The sequence below is a fragment of the Lactuca serriola genome, chromosome 5, assembly GCF_051521515.1.
Source record: "Lactuca serriola cultivar US96UC23 chromosome 5, Lser_US96UC23_V15, whole genome shotgun sequence".
NCBI classification, from domain to species: Eukaryota; Viridiplantae; Streptophyta; class Magnoliopsida; order Asterales; family Asteraceae; genus Lactuca; species Lactuca serriola.
Window position 1 is genome coordinate 123,493,504 of NC_136412.1, and position 24,672 is coordinate 123,518,175.

At 34.4% G+C, this 24,672-nt stretch overlaps 1 protein-coding gene and 1 long non-coding RNA gene across 6 annotated transcripts; one reads left to right on the forward strand and one right to left on the reverse strand.

The window, feature by feature from the left end:
* The first annotated feature begins 11,567 nt into the window (after positions 1-11,567).
* On the forward strand, positions 11,568-18,259 carry LOC145052916 (putative serine/threonine-protein kinase PBL23). Its single transcript, XM_079000838.1, has 4 exons — positions 11,568-12,726; positions 12,814-12,939; positions 13,922-14,022; positions 17,797-18,259. Exons 1-4 carry the CDS (start codon positions 11,692-11,694, stop codon positions 18,155-18,157), a joined length of 1,623 nt encoding a protein of 540 aa, XP_078856964.1. The 5' UTR covers positions 11,568-11,691; the 3' UTR covers positions 18,158-18,259.
* A 348-nt stretch (positions 18,260-18,607) lies between these two features.
* LOC145052917 (uncharacterized) lies at positions 18,608-22,107 on the reverse strand. 5 transcript variants are annotated; one of them, XR_013684287.1, is made up of 6 exons: positions 21,617-22,107; positions 21,407-21,523; positions 20,650-20,725; positions 19,629-20,104; positions 19,430-19,510; positions 18,608-18,834 (listed from the first exon to the last, which is right to left on the reverse strand). It is a non-coding gene; the product is annotated as an uncharacterized LOC145052917 (long non-coding RNA). The 5 variants fall into 5 exon arrangements; XR_013684283.1 differs by having other exon boundaries at positions 19,430-20,104; positions 21,617-22,106; XR_013684285.1 differs by lacking the exon at positions 19,629-20,104 and having other exon boundaries at positions 19,430-19,576; positions 21,617-22,099.
* Positions 22,108-24,672: the final 2,565 nt, after the last annotated feature.

Here is a 24,672-nt window from a genome sequence, read left to right on the forward strand (position 1 = left end):
CACGAGATGTCACCGTTAGCATATTAGGTAACTTTCCTTCATTAGGAATGGGTCGAAGGCACCAATGTCGGCCCGTGTATTGTAACTAAGTGTGGGTTGGGCCCGTATCTTAGAATTATTATGTTTAGTAGCTAAGTGTGGGTTGGGCTCGTATCTTAAACTTGTTTATGATTATTAGCTAAGTGTGGGTAGGGTTTCGTATCTTAGTATTATCTGAGTATGTTTATGAACTGGTAGATTATAGTTATACTTGTTATTTGTGTGATACTTGTATGTACGTTTAGTTAGCGGAGTGTGAGCGGGGGCCCATATCTCCTGGATAATGGAGCATGGGCGAGGCCCGTACCTCCTAGCCAGCTGAGTATGGGCGAGGCCCGTATCTCCTCGTTAGCAGAGTGTGGGTGAGGCCCGTATCTCTGAGAAAGCTGAGTATAGGCAAGGCCCGTATCAGTTTGGGTGGGGGCTCGTATCTCCTTGAGTGTGGGCGAGGCTCGTATCTCCTAGCTGCATGTTATATATTATGTGTATGGTATGGGGTAGTTTGGGGAGACTCACTAAGCTTAGTCCTTACAGTTTTCAGTTTTAGTTTTAGGTACTTCCGGTAGCAAAGGGAAGAGCTCGGGATGATTGCAGTGTACTCACCATTCGTTCAACCTTGGATGTTTAGACTCTGATATTTTGACACATGATTTTGATACAATATTTTGTTATGATGATTTCAGATACATGACTTATGATCCTATTTGTGATGTTTGGTGAATTATGGTTTTTCTTAAATGATTTTAAAACGAAATTTTTAGATTGTATTTTTAGGATGTTTCAAGTATCAGAGCCTTGGTTTGTGGGATTCGAGCACACTCTTGAGTGTGTTTGACCTCAAACTGGGGACTTGGTATAAAAATTTTCAAAAAAAAATAGTTTTATAAAAAGAACTTTGCAAAAGGAAAAGAATTTTTGAAAAGAGAATAGGGTGTGGTGCATGTAATCAGCCAAGCTCAAGTAAGTACTCCCAAATTACCCATACAAGTTTATGTTATGATATGTTTATGAGAACTGCATGCTAGATTAAGGCTCATGATCTAGGAAGGATGCCTTATGTGCCTATTATATGTGTATGAGCTTTATGAACGGTATGCTAGTATAGCTTAGTTAGTGATATGATGACCTGAATAGGATATGCTTGATTATGTTTACTCAATGCTCGAATGTTGCTTGCTTTGTGCTTTTAGGAGTCTTAGTTATCTTTTACTAACTGGTAAATGAATATGTTAAGTTACATATTGCAAGGACTAAATAATTTTAGAAGGTTAGGTCTAGCTCTATTTCACAGCTCTTGTTTAAGTCCAACCATTGTAGGGTAGGATCTCTCTTTCAAAGAATTATCTAGCCTTAGTGATATGTAAAGGTATTCGCAAGCTACTTAGGGGGAGATAACAGGGACTTCTTATGCAGCTGATGGCGGAGAGTGGGATGGTGATTACCCTAGGGAAAGCCTAGGATGAGAGTAGCACGTAAAGCAGTAGTAGTAGAAGGGACTTGGTGAAGTCAATGCAGTTCTTGAGGAAAGTACAGATAGATGTGGAAGGTAGTATGGGCTCGTACTACTGAAAGCAGAGGATCCGTACTCGAATCAAGGAAGGATGAGATGAATGTCGGGAACTTGTAGTATATGTGATCCCTCTAGATATGATTAGTATTCTGATGTTTGTTCTTATGTGTTTACAGATTGGTGGTATTACGCACTAGACCAGTCGGCAGTTCAGGATCCGGTGAGGGATCATGCTCGGGCTCTGGATCCGGGTAGCTAGATGACCAGACGAGGGAGTTCATCTCCTCTGAGATCACGTGCAGTATTCTGGATCAAAATCCTGTGATCTTTAGCACGATCAAGGAGGATATTTTGGAGCTTTTGGATGAGAGATTGAGTGCCTTCCACAACAAGGTGGCGGCCATGATGGGGTTGTATACACAGACATTCAGGGAGTTCAGAGCTTGTGGAGCTCCCGATTACCATGGGGCTCGGGACCTCATTGTGAGCACCAGATGGTTGGTGGATGTCGCCAATGTATTCCGCACCAGCAGATGTCCAAAGGGGGACAAGGTTTGACTTGCAAATCTGTCATCCGAAGGACAGGGAATATGAATGGTGGGAGGAGGTTGGGCATGTTATGGGTGATTCTGCCCTTGATACTATGACCTGGACTGACTTCTCGGCTAGGTTTAGAGCCGAATTTGCACCTGTGATAGAGGTGCAATAACTTTCTAGGGAGTTCCAGGATCTCCAACGAACAACTGAGATGGTAATGGAGATCATCGCTATGTTCAGGGAGAGGGCCTTTATTGTTCCGCAGTATGTGGCGGACAAGGAGATGAAGAATGCCCGATATCATGATATGTTGCGGACTGATATCCGCTAGTTTGTGAGCCAATCGAGCTGCAAGATGCTGGAAGATATGATTATTAGGGCTCAAGACAGGGAGTTGGATTTAAAGATGGAGAGGAAGAGGAAAAGGGGGGTCAGTCAGGGAGTGAGGGCAAGAAGCCCATGGTAGATTCGCGAGGGAAGGGCCAGCAGAGCCGAGGCCGTTGTGGAAAGTGTGGCAGGACACATAATGGGGTATGTAGGGAAGGTATTTCAGGCTGCTTTAAGTACAGCGGAACTGGACATTTGAGCAGATATTGTACAACCACTACCACCACCACCACAATATCAGACCTGATTTGCTTCGAGTTCAATCAAAGGGGACACAAGCGGTTACAGCGCCCCGAGTTTAGCAGCAGTAGGGCAGATGGTGGTACCCGCTCTTGCTACATTGAGGATTACCGATAGCTGCCAGGGCCAGGCGGATATGCCAGTGGCGAAGAGCAGAGCCTTCCAGTTAACAGTAGAGAAGGCACGAGCAACTTCCGACGTGGTGACGGGTATGTATCTTCTCCTTATCTTTTATTTATACTGATTATTGCTTATGTTTATGTGTTTTGTCATAGGATCGTTCTTAGTGAACGGTATATCAACTTTGGTACTATTTGATTAGGATGCTACCCGGCCGTTTGTGTCGCTTGCGCTCAGCAAGCGATTCGTAAGGGCTCCATGAGAGCTGGATTGCCCACTTGATGTGGAAATAGCAGACGATAGGACCGTCAGGGTTGCGAAGGTTCACCGAGGATGTACATTGCCATTATTTGATGAGCAGTTTTCTGTGGATCTAGTCCCTATTCCCTTACAAGGGAATAAGGTGATAGTTGGTATGGACTGGTTGAGCCCCAATGGGCCATTGATTGACTGCGAGCAGCAACTAGTGAGGGTTCGGACTCCTAATGGGGGAGGGTTAGTGATTTAGGGCGAGAGGCCGCATAATGGATTGACCCTATGTTCAATAGCAAGAGCGAGGCGCTATCTTCAGTAGGGTTACGCAGGTAATGTCGCCTATGTCATGGACACCCGGGAGAAGGGTAAGGCGATAGTGGATGATGTACCGATTGTGCGAGAGTACCCGAATATATTCCCAGGGGATTTACTTGGGGTATCTACGGAGAGACAGGTTGAGTTTAGGATTGACCTAGTCCCTGGTGCGGCTCCGATAGCCAAGGAACCATATCGGTTGGCTCCTCCCAAGATGCAAGAGTTGTCTACACAGCTGCATGAGCTGCTAGACAAGGGATTTATTGGGCCGAACAGTTCGCCATGGGGAGCCCCGATCCTGTTTGTGAAGAAGAAGGACAGGTCACATCACATGTGTATAGACTAACGGGAGCTAAATAAGGCAACGATGAAGAACCGTTATCCTCTCTCGAGGATTGCTGATTTGTTTGACCAACTACAGGGTGCATATTGGTTTTCCAAGATTGATCTACGATTGGGTTATCACTAGATGTGAGTTAGGGACAAGGATGTGTAGAAGACAACTTTTAGGACTTGCTATGGTCACTATGAGTTTGTGGTGATGCCGTTTGGACTCACCAATGCTCCTGCCACGTTCATGAATCTCATGAACCGCATGTGTGGACCGATGTTGGATCGGTCTATGATAGTCTTTATCGATGATATCTTGGTTTTACTCCAAGACTCGGGAGCAGCATGAGGAGCACCTGAGGGAGGTGCTGGAGACTCTGAGGAGGGAGAGACTGTTCGCAAAGTTCTCCAAGTGTGAGTTCTGGTTGCGCGAGGTGAAGTTTCTTCGGCACCTTGTCAACCAGAAGGGTATTTTGGTCGATCCGGCCAAGACAGAGGCTGTGATGCAGTGGGAGGTTCTGAGGTCTCTAACTAAGATTCGGAGTTTCCTTGGTCTAGCGGGTTATTACCGGGGATTCATTCAGGACTTCTACAAGACCGTCGTTCCTTTGACTTGACTGACCAAGAAGTCGGTGATATTCCGCTGGGGGCCTAAGCAGCAGGCAGCCTTCGAGACACTCAGACCGTGGTTATGCGAGGCACCGATTCTGACTTTTCCGGATGACGTCGATGACTTAGTGGTTCATTGTGACGCTTCGATCACAGGCATGGGTGCAGTATTGATGCAGCAGGGTCACGTGATAGCTTACGCTTCGAGGCAGTTGAAGTCTTAGGAGGCTAACTATGCATGGAATGAAAGTTAAGAGCTTTACGTGTTCAAATGATAGTTTAGGCCTAGATCTATGTTAGTATGCTTTAGCTTGGAGTAGTATGGCTTTTGGACCAAGATGTATGTTCTAAAGAACTATGGTTTTAGCTAAACTCATTAAAAAGGACTATTAGCAGGTAAAGTTGGAAACTTTACCCTTAAAAGGGCATTTCAGTATGTAGATGAAGTATGGGGTTTGGATCTGAAGAGTATGGACATAATCCTTTATTATGGCCGAAACAGATTGAGGAACTCGGCGAGTCCAGAGAGGGACTCGACGAGTTGAGTCGTGTTGTCCCGATTTTTGTACAAGGTAGGACTCGGCGAGTCTGCGAAGGGACTCGATGAGTTAATTCGCCAAATCGCGACTATAAGTAACCAGGGAACTCGATGAGTCAGGGGGTGACTCGACGAGTTGGATCGCGATTTCGTGATTTTTGAGTTATAGAACTCGGCGAGTTGATAGGTCAACTCGACGAGTTGGGTCAACCCAAAATGTTGACTTTGACCAGGATGTTGACTTTGACCAGGGGTAAAATGGTTATTTTACCCTAAGAAGGATTCTTAGTTTTTGACTAAGTGATTAATGTGTTAATCATAGTCGGGGAGTCGTTGGAGCAGCAGTCCGAGATTCCTCACACGAGATTTCACAGTTAGCATACGAGGTGAGTTTCCTTCGGTAGGAATGGGTCGAAGGCGCCAATGCTGACCCGTGTACAGTAGCTAAGTGTGGGCTGGGCCTGTATCTTAGAATTATTATGTTTAGTAGCTAAGTGTGGGTTGGACCCGTATCTTAGACTTGTTTATGATTAGTAGCTAAGTGTGGGCACGGCCCGAATCTTAGTATTATCTGAGTATATTTATGAACTGGTAGATTATAGTTATACTTGTTGTTTGTGTGATACTTGTATGTATGTTTAGTTAGCGGAGTGTTGGCGGGGGTTGCGTATCTCCCAGATAGCGGAGCGTGGGCAAGTCCCGTACCTCCTAGCCAGCTGAGTGTGGGCAAGGCCCGTATCTTCTAGTTAGCAGAGTGTGGGCGAGGCCCGTATCTCTGAGATAACTGAGTGTGGGCGAGGCCCGTATCTCATAGTTAGCCGAGTGTGGGCGGGGGCTCCTATCTCCCTGAGTGTGGGCGAGGCCCGTATCTCCTAGATGCATGTTATATGTTATGTGTATGGTATGGGGTAGTTTGGGGAGACTCACTAAGCTTCGTCCTTACAGTTTTAAGTTTTGGTTTCAGGTACTTCCGGTAGCAAATGGAATAGCTCTAGATGATTGCAGTGCACACACCATTCGTTCAATCTGGGATGTTTAGACTCTGATATTTTGACACATGATTTTGATACAATATTTTGTTATGATGATTTGAGATACATGACTTATGATCCTATTTGTGATGTTTGGTGAATTATGGTTTTTCTTAAATGATTTTAAAACGAAATTTTTGGACCGTATTTTTGGGATGTTTCAGGTATAAGTTATCTACCACCCTTCATGGTATCTTCATCTTATTAACCGATTCTTTGTTGAAATTAACGTTCTTGGCATATGCAGGTTTCACTTTCATTTATATTCGTTTACCAATATGTTTGATATAGGGCTCGTGGGAAAAAGTCTATTAAGGTAAGAAGTAATTGATTGATTCCCTTTATTAATTACCCTTTGAATAATACATATTGTTTATTTTTCTTCCTATCTGTTTGATTTTGATGGATCTTGATATTGGGTTGGTTTAGGTGGATTTCACACTTCTTGTGGTAATATGCGCAGTTACAACTTACCCCAAACCCTCTTCCCCTATTTTACAGCCCCTTTAACCGAATTTTCAATCACCATTCTGAACATATAACATCATGTAACACACTTTAACCTCTTAGTTTCCTATTTTTTGTACCCATACTGTCTGCTTCCAAGTTCAAACCTTGTAGGCCTACAAGGATCATTGCCAACATGGCCTGGAAGATTATGATAATTATTTTTGCAAACGTAGTTTCTATTGTCTTATTATATAAGGATGAATATGCTAATATGGTAGGACCACTTGCTTACACCAAGCACTCAAAATGTCATTTTTCCCTTGTAAATTAACTTTATATTGTATATATACTTGTGTTTGGTTGAAAATTGCAAGTTGACCACTACACATGGAGCAGGTGAGATTTGAGGAGTTCTGTTTAAAAGAGGAGAATAGGCCTTCCTAGAAGATCCATTTATGGTCTAAAGCATGTAGATGACATGATAACAGATTTACTAAATAAAATATTATCATATTTACGTTAAAAGATTGTTAATTTCATACATAAAAATTAAAAAATTGGACAATTTATAAAGACAACAATTGTTTCTTTCTTTGGACTATATGAACTTTTTGGAGCAAACGACCATTTTACCATTTTTTTCACTTATGGTCGGTTTATTTTTATTATGTTGGCATGATGTATGTAGGAGGCATATGGAAAGTTTCATCACATTCAGGTAATCATGATTTTTGTAATTGTGAAGGACTGAAGAAAAAGAATGATACTAAAGGGGTAAAAGATGATGAATTGGACGAACAAATAGGATGCCTTTGTCATAGGTAACCGCATGAAGGTATGTTGATTCCTTAAGTGAATTAGCTAATACCATATGAGTAGTGCACTCGATCTTATATAAATAATGGTTATTTTTCTCATGTTGTGGTGTACATGGTCTACTTATATCCATTTTGATTTATTTGGAAATAAGTCAAATAAAAATCTTCAAACAAGATTTTTCGGTTTTAAACTTTGAATTTGGTTATGCGACATAAGCAAAACGGTCAAATGGTAACTGATTACTAGGTTAACAATTCCTATAATTGGAAGAAAATTGTAATTACATTGTTATTATTGGTAAAAATTAAAGTATATTTCCTTTTTTCATAAAACTGGTAAACAAAATTGTTTCAAGTCAAACAGATAAAGTGTATTTCCTGCAAAGAGACTATTTTTCTAATTTACTCAAAAAAAATTAGTTTGTGCTGATCTTTTTTGAAATTTGTTGCACTGATGTAGTTTCATGATATCATGTGATGCAGATACGTATTCAACTGGGTTCATTGAGCCATTGCCTATGATTGACTTTGTCACAGAGCTTTTGAATATGGATATTTCTGTAAGACCTTTATCTGATGCAACACCAAGTGAAGATTAACTTCCTTTTTCAACATTTGGTAATTTGTTTAAATATGATTTGTACGCTCATTGATGTTCTTCTTTTATTATTTATTATGTTGACTAGATCAAAAAGGAACCGAGAGGAATCAAGGTTAAAGCTATTGACCACAGAAATATGCGCCACAAATATCCCATATTTGGTTTAACATCTCAGGCGGCATGGAAAATAAAGTAAGAACCAATCCATCTGCTTTAATTTTGTTATTTTTCAAAGAATAGCAACATATATTACTCACATTAACAATATGGAAAATCTACTTTATTTTTTACCCATACGAACAACTCATTTACATTCCTTTACAAATACTAGTCCACTCAGTAGCAATATACTATAATTTTGCAACCGATTTTAAAAATGTACTTTATTTCTTACATATTGCTATTATTGGTAACGAAATGTAAGTGTGTTGCTATTATAAATTTTCTAATGCTATATCGGTAGATTTGTAATTATGTTTATAGGTTACACAAATGCGCATATATACTTCTTTAATGGGTAAAATGTAAAGTATAGAGTAAATTACACGATTCGTCCCTGGTCGAATGGTCAAATTGCGCGTTTAGTCCTTATTTTCTAAAATTAACTCGGACAATCCCTGTAATATTGTTTTTTCACTTAGACAGTCCGTGACGAACATAAAATGATTATTTTGCCCTTCTCGGTTTCTTTTCTATTTTTCTTATTATTTGTTTTCAATTTATATTAATAAATAATTGAATAATCCATCATTTATACCCGATCCACCCAAACACACCCAACTCTTTTGAGCTTTCAGGTAGGAAAGAGATACAATCGTCGGCCATCCACCGCCACCACCTAGTACCGTCTCCGACCACCTATCATTGCCACTAGAACGACCTCCATTGATACCAACAAAACCCACACACCTATTATCCCTTCCCATGTGTCATTTTCTTCACCAGACACCTTTTACACTCCCATTCTCCCTTTGACCTTTGTCAGATTCTCAAAATCAGATCTATTTGAAAGCATGTAAATTTGTTTGATGGTTCAACAAGCACTGAAGAAGATGGAGTTCAATAATTGCAAAAGAAGTAGGTGGTGCTCTGATGGGAGTTTGATGACGATGTATGGTGGCCATGATAGTAGTTAGTCTCGCTGAGAACGAAGGAGGGGGGGACTATAGAGTATCAGTTATGATGTTGGATCCCGCTGAGGAGGGTGACAGTGGTGTCGCGGTTGTTTCTGGCGTCAGGGAGACAGATGAGCGGTGTCGTCTACACTGATGGGGTTGCTTAGGTCACCAACACTGAGCTAAGGTTTGGATTTTGGAGGAAATGGAGAAGAAGGGCGAAGGAGGCGCTGGTTAGCTAGGGTTTTGGGTTATTGTCGGGAGTAGGGGAGAAAGAGGGAGACAACGACAGACTCTTCAGTACATGCGAAGCACCTATGATGGTATGTTCTTGGTGATGTCGGAATGGTGTCAACAGACACCGAAAACCTTCCTCCTCTCCAATTTGAACGTTGGAAACCACCTTCATCTGTCGGAAATCCTCAATCTGAAATTTGTCACCATGAATTTGGAAACCACTGCCGATAACGTCCAGCAACCCATATAATTTGTACTTCTTTATCCTTCCAGGTTCACCAATCGGAGGTGCGACGATGGTGGTGGGCAAGTGTCAATGACAGATATGCAATGGTGGTGGGATTTGAATGGATCAGAGGTGGTGTTGATCTGGTGTGGTTTGGGAAGGCCGAAGGAAAATGGGAAAGGGAAGAGGGACGATAAGATATCTCCAACAAAGTGATGCTCTTCTTTTTCTCTCTCCTAACAGCTCCGACGACGATAGTGATATCTCCGACGACCCATCATTCTCTAGCTCCGGTGGCACAAACAGAAGATACAATGAAGATGAAAGGATAGAGGGTTGTAAGTGGGGTTAGGGTAGAGATTGTGGGTTTGTGGTGCTCGACATTATTTTTATTTTTCTTTTTAATTGTTAATAATAAAAAAATCAAAAAATATATCAAAAAGAAATAAAAAGGGTAAAATAGTCATTTTATGTCCATCAAAGATGGTCCGAGTGAGAAACAAATATTACATGGACGATCCGAGTTAATTTTTGAAAATAAGAATTAAACGTGCAATTTGACACTTGAGCAAGGGACGAATCGTGTAATTTACTATTACTAATATTGATAAAAAGAGTAAACTATATTGCTAATTCCTTTGTTATTATTTTTGTTGGAAATCGACCACCATGTCATTTTTATAAAAAATTATTCTCGAAAGCACGTCGGTTCACTAATGACAAAATTTGTAAATCGATTGGAACTGAAGGTGGCTTTATTTTTCTATATGGAACGTGAGGAGGTAAAAGAATGAGAAGACGAGATAACATTAACCATGACTATCCAGACTATGGTGGTCATGTGCTTGGTGACATTGGTGATCAATGTTGTGCTTAAATTCCCGATGCTTAGTGGGCTCCTAACATGACACTACGAATCACCGCTACCCATGTAGCCGGAAATGGAAATGGGTGCACCAATGACAATAAAGGAGTAACAAAAAAATTTGGTATTAAAGATTTACCCAAAAATTGTAATTTTTTTTATCTTATCCAATAAGGTGAGATAAATGTAGAAAGTACATGAATTCGCTTCTATTTTAAAGCTTGTTACTGTTGCATGATTTTTGATAAATTGTTATCATTTAACATCTTTACTTGCTTTTTTTTAACTAGAAAAAAAAATACTTATCCGTTTTATAAGTGTTGGCATGATTGAACTTTGAAGAATGGATGACAAAACGTAGCTTTTACTCGAATGAGCTTTGTGCCCTTTATACTTTTAGGATTGATAACAAAAAAATTCAATCAAAAAGTTATTTTGTCACTATCAATCGTGTATTTCTGGATCGATTTAACACTAGCTTCCGGATTAATTCTTTGGAGCTGTGATTATCATGGTCCTAATAAGTTTCCTTTTATATATATATATATATATATATATATATATATATATATATATATATATATATATATATATATATATATATATATATATATATATATATATATATATATATATATAATCAACTGGTTTTAAGGTCCGGTCCAACTACGTGAACTATCAAACCGCTAAGACAGTTTTGATTTCGGGTCCGATTTTCAAATCCTTTTCACGCCATTTTAAAATTTTAATAATACCATAAAACTATTTAAAGTTGAAATTAACATGAATACATGACCAACAACGCAAATCAAAGCGAACCAAGTTTATTTTTACGTTGCACCATCTAACATCATAGAAATGAAATGAAATTAAAAGAAAGAAATAACATAAAGCAATATCAATCAAGTCCGGTTGCGCATTACACCACTTAATAATGCCGTGCGTAAAGACAAAATATAAATTAAAAGAAAATTAAAAACACAAAACATTGTCAATCATATTAGTTGAAAACTACACATCCACATGACACCAGAAAAATAAAATAAAATCGAAAGGAGACTAGAACACAAAACAGCATCAATTATATTAGTTGTATATATATAATGCCACCTAACACCATAAATTAAATAGAACTGAACGTAGACCGGTAACAAAAAAAAAGTTGTATATGACATAATTTAACATAACATCACCTATGACCTAACAAAAGAAAATGATAGGACCCGTCATCCATCCAAATATTTTAGTGGGTGACAAAAGAAAACAACACTGGAGGGTCGTTGACCAAAAATTTAAGTGACCATGTGATTCCTATTGACTTACATGTTACAATTGTTTCCATTCACATTTTCTTCTTACACGATATTTCTTATAAGGCCATTTGGTATAATCAGGAAGAAAGCATCTGTGGAAAGACCACAACCAATCAGCAATATTTTCTTCTCTCTTCCTTTTATTCACCACGATAATGGTGTGGAAGGAGATGGTGGCAAAGTGGAAGGAGATGGTGATGAGGTGGAGGGAAACCACGCTGCTTGCCGTGTCCCCCATAGGATCCCCCATACTCGATGAACTAATAATGTCTTCAATCGGGAAAGAGTATGATCACCTAAAAATCCAAATGGAAGACATAATATCGGCTACGGACAACTTTAGCCCCAGCAAACTCATTGGGCGTGGTGGGTTTGGTCCGGTGTACAAAGGTGAACTTTCTCTTCCGACAGGATCAACTATGGTAGCTTTCAAGTGCTTGGATCATAGATCCTATCAAGGAAACACCGAGTTTTGGAAGGAGATCATGATGCTTTCTAAATGCAAACATGAAAATCTTGTCTCTCTCCTGCACTTTTGCATTGAGGGTGATGAGAGAGTCCTTGTGTACGAGTATGCCGCTGGTGGAAGCCTTGATCATTATCTAAGTGATGCTAAAACCCTTAAATGGAACCAACGGCTTTGTATATGCATCGAGGTTGCACGTGCACTAAATTATCTTCATGATCCCGTGGAAACACAACAAAGAGTTCTCCATCGAGACATGAAAAGCTCAAACATCCTTCTGGATCATAATTGGACTGCTAAAGTTTCTGATTTTGGTTTGTCAAAAATAGGCCCAGCAAACCAACCACAGACATATCTAATCACCAATGTTGTTGGTACGCCGGGGTATACTGATCCGTTATATTCAGAGACATGCTTGCTAACAAAAGAGTCGGACGTGTATTCTTTTGGAGTTGTGCTGTTTGAAGTAATGTGTGGCAGATTATGTTATGATTGTAGTACTAGTGGTGAACTAACTGCCATTTTAGTGCCTGAGTGGAAAAAATATTATGATGAAAATAAACTACATGATATTATCTTTCGAGATCTAAAGGAACAAATGGTTTGGGATTCTTTCATTACATTTGCAGCCATTGCAAGACGATGTTTAGAAAGAGATCGTACGGAGCGACCCACGATGGATGAGATCTTAAATGAACTCGAGGTTGCACTGGAAAAACAAGAGGTAAGTATATATCTTTATCATTTAAAGATATGCAGTATCATATCTTGTTTTTCGTGGTATAACGTTATGACAAAATATTATTTGCAGAATACAACTTTTGACGACCATTTATTCAAGATTTCAAAGCTTGCAATACCTCCTCTGCCGTACAAATCCCGAAAGGAACTCGTCTTACGTCTCTCCGATGGGATTCTCGTCGATGAGAGGAAAAGGGTAATTAGCTTTTATGTTTGCTTTATTTTTATTATTTTCTATATAAAACAAAACAAATAACTTCCAAAGTTCTACTAAACTTTGTAATTCTTATTATGTTTAAGTCATAAAATAACTATGCACTTGATCATTACTCTCGTCATGGTCACCAAAGTTTTTTTTTTTTTTTTTTTTTTTTTGTACCTATTCAGTTATTTTAGATCATTGGGTACCCACTGAATAAGTCATATGGTAAGGACACATCCAAATATATTTAGCTTGTATTTAATGAAATTTACATTTAAAGTTAATGAATTATTATTTTAAATATAAGTTTAAATTTATTTTTCCTTTCCCGTATATGTTGGGAATAACAAATATATTCATTAATGAATTATTTTAAACCATGGAACCAATAACCATTATTTTTTCAAGTTTTAGATCTTATTATTTATCGAAAAAAATTCTAAAAATATAAAAACTCATAAATTTTTATCTTCTTTCCATCGATATCAAATTTGATAATTTTTTTATACCTGTTCAGCTTCACATTATAAATCTGCACTATAAATACTTAATTTTATATAAATTCACTGTATAAATCTTTACAAATTCACAATGTGAATCTGCACAAATTTACAGTGTAAATATGAATAGATCATTTTTTTTTTCAAATTTTATATCAATGGATGGATAAAAAGTTCTTAATATCTATATTTTTAGCTTTTATTTTTGTGATAAATTTGCTTTAAAAGTTAAAAAAACGTTTTGTTCGACTAACACTAGAAATTTATCGTACAACATACTTTCTTTCAAAGAATGGTGGTTTTATGTTACCGATAAATAATAAATTCATTGGTTGCTCGTATATAGACTATGTATCACCTAAAATAGAAAAATGGCATACCTTAAATTTTGTATATAACTAAATTAGTTGTCTTTGTAGAAGAGTAAAATCTTTGTTTTTCTTTGAACTAAGTACGTTTATATGTTTATTTGGCAGTGGCTTTGGATAAATGAACACAAACAAATTAATGAAATGGAATCCGCAACAGAATCTTTCCATACATTGGATAGAGTCGATACCTTTACTAACATATCAAGGTAAGCTAGCGGTCGGCTCTTCATCACAATATATATATATATATATATATATATATATATATATATATATATATATATATATATATATATATATATATATATATATATATATATATATATATATATATATATATATACTAGGTTATAATGTGGATGGACAACTATTGTGCGGACGTCTGAACAGTGCTATTATATGAGAATCATAAAGAAAATAAGTTGTTTATTAATGCGAATACGTTCAACCTCATATAAATAACGTCATTTTAATCAATTCTTAATAATTCTTATTTATTTTTGTTCTCAAACATCGTTTTTCACCTATTTCATTCTCACAGAATACGAATAAACAAACATCTTGACAATATTCTGACATAATGAGAATAGTAATAAAACTCTATAATAATCTAATAAACGATTTAATTAGTGAGATTGTGTGATAATAACAATAGTTATGTCAGATTAAACGTATTCATATTATTAAACAATATATTTTCTCACAGAATAACATTGTTCACACGTCCGCACAATAGATGTTAATCCATATTTGAACCTAGTTTCTCTCTCTCTCTCTCTCTCTCTCTCTCTCTCTCTCTATATATATATATATATATATATATATATATATATATATATATATATATATATATATATAACAAAACTTATTTCTTTTTTTCGCTTGATTTATTTTAGGTTATGTTTTTTATTAAAAAAACTGAATATATCATTATTTATAATTTTTCTTGCAATTTCCATAAAAATCTATATTTATATACAAAAACTAATTTTTTTTTTAATAAAAAAACTCATTTCATTTCTTTATTTTATGATAATTTAAGGTCTATTTTTCACCGAAAAAATTTAATAAATATATCAAAATTCATATTTTCTTTTGCACTCATTAAAAATAGATTAATTTTGATGGGAAAAAAATAAATTTTCAATACAGATTCACATTGTCAATCTGCCCAAATTTACAGTGTGAATAATAGTAAGTCAGATTCATATTTGGATTTCTGAAACCTAAATTATATACAGTTCAGATTCACAATGTGAATAAATTTATTTGTAGATTTTACAAAACTAATTTACAAGCAATTAAATCGTTAAAATATTGAAAAACTAAAAAGAAATATATTTCAATTAATACCTAAATTTCACTTAATTTGTAAATGATCAAAGAGTTGAAATAGTTAGTCAAATTCACATTGTGAATGTTAAAATTGAAATGTTTATAGTTTAAATTCACAATGTAAATCTGAACTAATCGAGTTTTTTTTAATCGATGATGACGGTTATTAATAGAGGACAAACAATTGAGATTTTTGGTATAATTAGTTTTTTTGGATAAAAACAAACTTAAATATTGAAAAAAAACTACAAAACAAAGTGAGTTTTTTTTTTTAAAATGAAAAAAGTTTATATATATATATATATATATATATATATATATATATATATATTAACATTGATATCGATGGAAAAATAATGGAAAATCGTGAACAACAGTATATTCGGTTTTTTCCGATAAAAACGTAACTTAAAAATTTTAAATGAAAAAAATAGATGGATTTATTGGTAAAAATATGAGTTTTATGATATAAATTAGTGTATGTAAATCCAACGTACACATGTACATCGATTCTCTTGACCGTTGATAGCTTTTAATTTTGACGTTAATGATTCGTTAATTGGTTCCTTATTAATAATGGATCTCTAGTAACCTCATATATATATATATATATATATATATATATATATATATATATATATATATATATATATATATATATATATATATATATATATATAGTAGGATCAAATGAGAACATCAAAAAGGTTGAAAACGCAAAAACAAATTATATTCATTTGTGATTCCATGTATTCATTTGTGGAGAATGATAATTTTTTACGCATTTAATTTCAATTGAAAAAAAAAAACATATTCATGTTGATTGTATGTAAAAATTTATCATTTCTCTACAAATAAATACATGTAATCACAAATGAATATACTTGTTCTCGCGTTTTCAACGTTATATATATATATATATATATATATATATATATATATATATATATATATATATATATATATATATATATATATAAGGGAAGGTTCAAATGAGAACATTATGAAATCGAGAACGCAAGAACAAATCAGGACCACATATTTTTTTTGCAACAAAACCCTCCCACGTATCGGTGCGATGGAGCAGCATATTATTCATACGTGATTATAAACAACCACCATCGCAACTAAAGCAAAACCATATATATATATATATATATATATATATATATATATATATATATATATATATATATATATATTACGTTCCTCCGTTACCCCCGTATGCGCGAGGGTTTTACGGCTAAAAAAATATGTAGTTCAGATTTGTTCTTGCGTTCTTAATTACATAATTGTTCTCATTTAAACATATATATATATATATATATATATATAGAGAGAGAGAGAGAGAGAAAGAGAGTGAGAGAGAGAGAGAGAGAGTTAAGATCGAGTGAGCACAAAAAAATAGGTGAACATCGCGAGGATAAATATCGGCCTTTAATTTAGAAAATTGAGTGGTAATGATTAATCTAGTATTTTTTTGTATTTTGTTTAAATCCGAAAGGACATTTTTCATAATTTTCGTCAAAAAAATTCAGAATTTCCATCAAAAAGGTTAATAAGAAAGGGGCTAAAAGCGTAAAAAATAAAACAAAGGTTTGGGAGACCAGCTATTTCTACGCGCATCACGCGCTGCACGCTCTATCCTACCACCTTATGACACATGGTACATTCTTATTGGCTGGTTTATTTTTTTCCCCACCTACTTTTTGTCCATATCATTTTTTTCTTTGAAAAGAAATTTGAAAAAACTAAAATTATTAAAATTTAATTCTCTTTAAAATGAACAGAATCATGAAAATTTATTTTTTTTAATTAAAAAACCCAGAAAAAATATTCTCCAAAAATCATATAAATTTAAGGGATACTTCTACTCAATATACTAGTGACTTTCTAAAAGAATTTTTCAAAAATAAGTTTTTGAAGTATTTATTTTTATTGTAAGAAAATATTAAACATAACATGATCCAAAATTTGATGATTCAAAATATTTATGATTCAAAAAAATCTTTTCGATTGTTTTTCAACGTTAATTTGTTATGATCTAAAAATATTTGAACTTATGTATTTTATAATTATTAATTATATCTTTTATGATTTAAAATTAAATAATTCAAAGTATATAATGACACATAACTTTTTTGAACAAAAACTAAAATGTAAAATTTTAAGAACAAAAAATAATATGATTCAATAAAAGTATGAACAGGAAATATTATAATCTTTAATATTCTTCTTATTTAAAATTTTGTAATTGTTAAAAATCAAAAATTCAAACCGATATGTGGTTTAAAAAATCAAAGTAAATCAAAATAAATAAAATCAAAAAATAATAAAATAATAAAAAATACTAGCACCTTAAAGTATGTAGTAAAACTCACTTAAATGACGTTCGATGGGCATTCGATGTACGTGATTAAGTCCTTGAGTTTTTATTAGTTACCACGGACGTGGGCTGAATGCGAACGCAACATGACAAAATAGTTGGTTTCTTTCAATATTATTATTATCGATTTATTTTAGATATTTTCTTATGGTGAAATTTTGTTTCTTTCCAAATTATTCTTATCGCTATTTTAGATATTTTATTATGAATGAATTAGTGAAATGTGATAAAAAGTTACATGTGAATGTGATGTGTGCAGATTTTTATATGTTAGAATCATGAGTACATACTCTTCTTACCGTTATTTGGTTGCAAATGTGAAGACCCAATTCTTGTCACCAAATATTGCTTACACTATGAACCTTGTCTTCAAGAATTTGAGCAGAAATGAAAATAGTCAGATATATGTACCCTTCAAAATTAAAATGGAAGACGACAGACTCTTTCGTAATTCTTCTGTTCCTCGTGTCAGAGAAGATGGATGGGCAACGACCGAACTATATCAATTTATCAACAAAAATAAGGAAAATAGTTTTAGGATTGAGTTCTTTCTTGAGGGTCATAGGCAGGAAAGCGTACGCATGTATGCTATTGAAGGCATCGAATTTCGACCTGTGTAGCATGTAAATTAAATAATTATTTTATTGCTCAACGTTTTTACAGTATTTTGTAAGCAAATAATACAAATGGCGCTATATTTCATTTTGTTTCACTTTTGACAATGATTTTTTTTTTTTTTTTAAATTGAACATTGTATTTAATGTACACCACATAACAGGTTAGCAGGTTAATTGCCTCTGATTGCAACCTTTATAGTTCCCTTTACTCATTTAAATCTCTATCGGGTGGAACGGACATTGAGCATCAAAAGTAAACTTCTATAAGTTTGGTGACAGTGTTGTCATACTTGCTATAGTCCATGTAAACATCAAGTCAGTTTTATCATATTTTTACCAAATTTATCATTTACATGGTGTGAGTTGTCATATTTGTCATGCCAATTTTTTTTATAATTAATTAATATAAAAAGCAATCAAAGATCGAGTTTTGTAGGTTTTATAATATAAAAGATAATAATAATAATAATAATAATAATAATAATTAAAATAAATCCATTTATTTAACATAAACTAGTGAAATTCCCCACGTTGCAAGGGTTGGTAATCCAAATAAAAACTAACGATGCAGTTCCAAATTAGTCGAGAAAATCCCCTCATGTGACAACATATAACTCTTGTGCGGTTTCAAACGAATCGAACATCTGAATAATATTCTCATGCTTTCACTTCGTATAGATCTGAAAAAAAAAATTAGGCTACATGATTGACCAACAAATATACAAGTGATTGAATGCAACAAATAACAACGTCTTTTGGTTTTTGGTAAAAAAAATCAAATAAATTGTTGAAAACAAAAACCAAAAGGTGTAAACTCAAAGTAAATTGCTAGTTAGTGTTTCTTTTTTGGGAAAAAGAATCAAAACAAATTAAAAAAAAGTAAAAAAGTTGTAAATTGAAAGTATAGTGATATTTACAGCATTAATAACCAAAAATGGAAAATGAACCTAATAGCAATGTATTTTGGTTAATGCAAAGTACATTGCTATTTGGAACATGTTACTCCTAAAAATGGAAAATGCACCTAATGACAATGTAGTTATGTTTTTGGAAAAAAAAAAAAAAAACAAAAGAAACTACAAAAAAAAAAGTGTAAATGCAAAGTGCATTGCTATTTACTGCATTTATCATATAGATATGGAAAATGCACTAAATGCAAGATACATTGCTATTTAGTGCATTTGCCACCTAAATATAGAAAATCCGCCAAAAATAAATACCAAGTTATCATATTGTTCTTATAATCTCAAGTTGAATAATAACATATTAAATTACCATTTTCTCCTCATCTTTCCGACTCTTTATGACCTCCAAAGGCTACTCGCTAATCGTCTTTTCAAGTTCCACCATTTTATCCTAATTGTATGTGTTTTCATCAATTCATATCTCAGTTTGTCCGTTTTCCAAAAATAAGCAATATCTCTTGTAAAACACAAAACAAAATTCGTATAAAATAAAGTTTTTGCTTACATACCTATGTCTTGTTTTCTAGGACTTGACTAATTTATCCCTATGTCAATGGTGTAAAAATTAAGGATCATTAAGAGCAAAAGTTTAATGTCAAACATAAATGCTTGTATACCTCGGAAAGTCATAGTGGGCAACGATACGGTGACAAATGTAAATAATGATACAACTGAACCATTGATAAATTTTGTGAATTTTAATATTATAATTAGAAAATTTGAGTAAAATGACAGATTTTAAAGACTAAGTTGGAGGTATCTTTTGACAAGTAGAAAAAGTATGTCGAAATAGCATCCTGCTTTCTCACAACACGGTATTTTGGTAGAATTTTGAAAGTATGATGCTATTTTTAAAGTTTTAAGTACTTAAGAAATAAATAAAAATGGAATTGTAGTTGAAAAAATTATGTTAAAGAACTGCTTTTTTTATGATTTTAGTTTGCGAGTCTCCTTGATACCAGATTTAGAACGATCCTACCAAGACCTGTACAAATTATATGCATACCAACATCAATCACCTTACATGCATTATTTGGAGAGAGAGAGAGAGAGAGAGAGAGATGGAAGCAAAGAATCATGATATTAACCTTTTAATGGTGCAACAAATTCCCACACTCAATGCTTGGAAATCAAAATCAAAATCAAAAGTTTCAAAGGTAAAACATGTATATGTTGCTAATATAAGATTTGCATAGTTAGAGTGCAGAAATACTATCGGTTTCTAAGAGTAATCAAACAATAATTTGAATGGGCAACAACTCATAAATTGCCTTAAAAGGGCCAGTTACTTAGCCTGCAACATAATCTATTTTATCATATCCTTAATTAAAAATTATGTTGAAAAAAATTAGAAGTTATATTAATATTGTCGTTCAAAAAAGTTCAAGATCAATCGAAAGGGTAATGAACCTTGCTTCTTTTTAAACTACTTTCCAAAATAAATAATAAATTCTGGTCCACGTGAAACTATATTATCAGAGTTGAAGGCATTTCCCTTGCTAACAGTTCCATCAAAAAATTATCTATTACCATTATCATTTTAGAACTATTCCTCATATGTCATTGGTAAAGCATGACTTCATCTTTTCACAATACATCCAAAACCCTAGAACAAAAAATGAATTCATCAGTTGAGGTTAGGAATTTGAGAAATGTAAATTTGATTTTGCATAGGGAGTTGTAAAGTGGAACATGAAGTATGGTGAATGCCAAGTAAAAAAACGTATGATTACAAACAAAATGAGCAATATGCGAACTATACAACTTACAAAGATTAAAAATTCTATTTTTTTTTTCATATTAGAAGTAATCTTACCTCGATTTTACTGAAAAAAGAGAGAAGAAACGATTTTTACACAATTCTTTAAACTATGATAAATTAGAGCAAGTAGCCATAATTTATAGACTTACAAGATCGGAATTTTCAATGTTAGGAGTTTCTTATTGCAAAAAAAGAAGTGATTTTAACACACACTTTAGAACTGACGTAAAATTTGTAAGTACTCATACACATAAAGACTTAAAAGTCGGATTTTTCCATGTTAGGAATATTCTAACCTCCTTCAACAAAAAGGGAAGGATTTCTAAAGTATAATTCAAAAGATTATGAATGAAATTTGTTAGTACCCAGACCTTATAAGTACTTTAAAGATAGCATATTTACATGTTAGTAAAAACTCAAACCTTCTTTCACAAAAAGAGAAACAATTTCTAAAACATTGTTCAGAAACTTGTGTGAAATCTGTAAGTACCTAGAACTTATAAAGGCTCCAAGATGAAAGCTTACCTTTTTAGGATCTTTAATGGAGCCCTGGCCTCTGATGAAGAGAAGAAATACAATTGAGGTTTCAACCCGCTTCAATGAATTGCCTCTAGGAACCAGAAGCCTCCCAACGAAGTTAAACTGTTGATATTTACAAAGAAAAAAACATCATTAAGTCTTTCCATTTTTGTCAAGATATGTCTTGATGAATTTCTTTAAATGCAAATAGCATACATTTGGGAAGCTGTTAACGGGTATATCCAAATGCAGGATCTTCTTTGCAATGGATGAACTTGGGCTTGTTAGTGCATAATTCTAGTGAATGAGGGAATGAATTAGTGGCAGTTAATAAGAAGTTTGATGAAAATTTTTTACCAGACTTCATTGAGGACTTTCATCGAATACTATGAAAGCATATAATGTCCCAATTCTGTATATGAGGATAAGAAGTGGTCGAAGTGTTAGTGGTTGTCACTTGTCAGGGTTTAAGAGAATTTAGAGCGGTTCTGTTAACAAGAAAGGTTTGGATCCCCAACAGTCGAAACAATCTGGAGAGGAATAGAGATGCAGCGATGTGGTGCCGATGAGGAATGGTTGGGAGGATTTGAATAGGAGGAACAGACCGGTGTCGTCTCTATTTTACCGGTTCGGTAATCGACTAAGATATTAAGAATATGATAATATGGGAGGAGATAAGGGTTAAAAAAATGACCATAAATACACTAATAGATGCATAAACATATAAGGAGATGAAGGGTTAAATGATCATCTAATAAACCTAAATATACACGAGTAAATATATATACATATGCACGTAAATACATAAATACACCAAGTTTACAAATGACCCATTAAAATTTTCATGTACAAATCATATTCTTATATAAGTTTTTATGTAGAATCCATATTCATTAAAAAAACTATCAACTTTTTCCATCTTCATAATTTAAAAAAAAGTAAAACGAAGAAACATAGACTCACCTTCTGTGTATTAGTGACAACATAGGATACGATGAAGAGAAGTGTAATATAATATGCTTTAAAAGTGCAATTTGTTCATAGTTATAACTGATGGGTTTTGAGCAAGGTTCTAAAAAGCTCGTCATGGCTCCGCTATGGCGTGCCACGACTCCAAGGCTTGCACCTGCCGCCAAGCTTTGCCAAAATGCCGCCTTAACTCATATATATGTATAAAAATGAATAATAGTTGAAAATACATATAAAAATATTAATTATATAGAAAATTGTCGCCTTAAGTCACGCCTTACAAACATCATGACTCGCCAAGGCTCGAAAAAGTTTGAGGCTTGACATTGCCGCCAAGTCACGCCTTACGTTATTTAGAACCTTGGTTTTGAGCACTACATCATTCATATGGTGTACATGCAAACCCTAATAGCATTTGGATCTAGTTTGTCTAATGAGCATGCAATTGAATATCCAAAGTTATAAACCCTAGATCTAGCATACAATTAATCATATTAACATAAAATAGGGTTTAGATCTAACCTTTGATTGTTATATAGCAATAACAATCTGATCCTTCTTGTAATTGGCTTCAGAAAGCTTATTGTCTCAAATGTTGCACCTCTAATGGAGTCACAAACACCACTAAGCAACTAGATGAAGAAGAAAGAGAATGGGAACTCCAAAAATGTCCAGGAAACCCTTCATAAGTGTTAGCCGCATTTTTAGGTCTTAAGGGTTCTTTAAATAGGTAGACAATTAGGGTTATCTAACAAGGAAACCCTAATTTGATTGCGTAAGCCCTAAGCAGCCCATAGACTCCCTCTTTAGAAGCCTTGGACGAATTCGTCCACTCCATCTTCTATGGAGTCCATTAGCACATCTATGTAACTATCTTGTAATTACACAATTAGTCCCCTAAGTTTAATTAATCTCTTTTAGCCACAAAATTAATTCATAATTAATTCTTGACTAATATTAATTAAACATTTAGATTTCTCCTTTAATTTATTCTTTTTATAATATATTAATAAAATCATAATTAATCCTTTCTTTTCTTAATTCATCCTACAAGTTGTCATGGTGAAGACAACCCAAAAGGATCATGCTCATAATCGGGTCAAGTACATACCAAAATAGTTATGAACTTAGACACTAATCCAACAGTCACCCACTTGGATAAGGCATGGGAGAGGCTGGAGGGTGGTTAACGATGGGGGGATGGCTATCGGAGCTCTGGTGGATGCCTACATCAATACATGACGGTGGTGAACGGCAACGACGTCACCGAAAAAGAGGGCCAAGAGGGAGAGATCGGGTTGTGAGGAAGAGAAAGAGTAGGGAGATAAGGCAGCCCCCTTTCTCTAATTAAGGGAATTTTTGGACCTCTAAATCTTAACAAGTGTATCCATCCAATGAGTGAAAGGTATCACCATTCCAATGGTGACACGTTTCGCTTACTCGATCTGTATGTTATTGTCCCACAAAAAACGACATCTCACATTTTTTCGAAAACACTAGTTTGATGTACCGAAAATTATAGTTCAGAATATGTAAAAATATTTACCTAATAAAAGACGTAACCATGAAAATTTTATGTTCAAAGTGTTTTTTCAGGGGATTCCCGGTTCAGCGATTCAACTGATTTTCCCAAAAATGTTATTACTTCGTAATATGAAACTTTCAAAAGTAGAAACAAATACTATATTATTGTCCGATTCCAATTTTTTTCAAAACCACTTAAAGAAATGTGTAGCTATCCAATTAATCGTTTGAAGTGATGTTTTTAGGCCATTACATGCCACAATTTGTTATTTGACAATTCATTATCTTTAACTGTCGTAACTTTTGCATAGAAACTTCGTTTTCAACGTTCTTTATATCCACGAAATTGTGTTCTCATGATTAGAGTGTTATTTGTACATAATAATACTTATTACTTAAATATTATTTCCAGTGTATCAATTCATTACATATATATTGTGAATATCATTTGTTTGTCAATGATCTAGATCCATCAAAGACTAAAGTGATATTTTGTATACACTGCCAAGTGTTAAAACATCAACTGCATTAAAATTATGGAATATAATATATTAGCTCTCATTACATTCTGTGTTCATTATGATTTTGACCTGTGAACGATGATCTAATTTTACCATTTGTTACATTCCTCCTCCTCCCCCCCCCCCCCCCCCCCGATTAAATAAAATTTGTCCCGAAATTTAGCATGTAGTTAGGGTCTTATTGAATAGTTAGGGTATGAAGGGAAGTTTGGTATGGATTTGGATACGTCGAAAGGTACGTCAAGCATGTCAATAGAC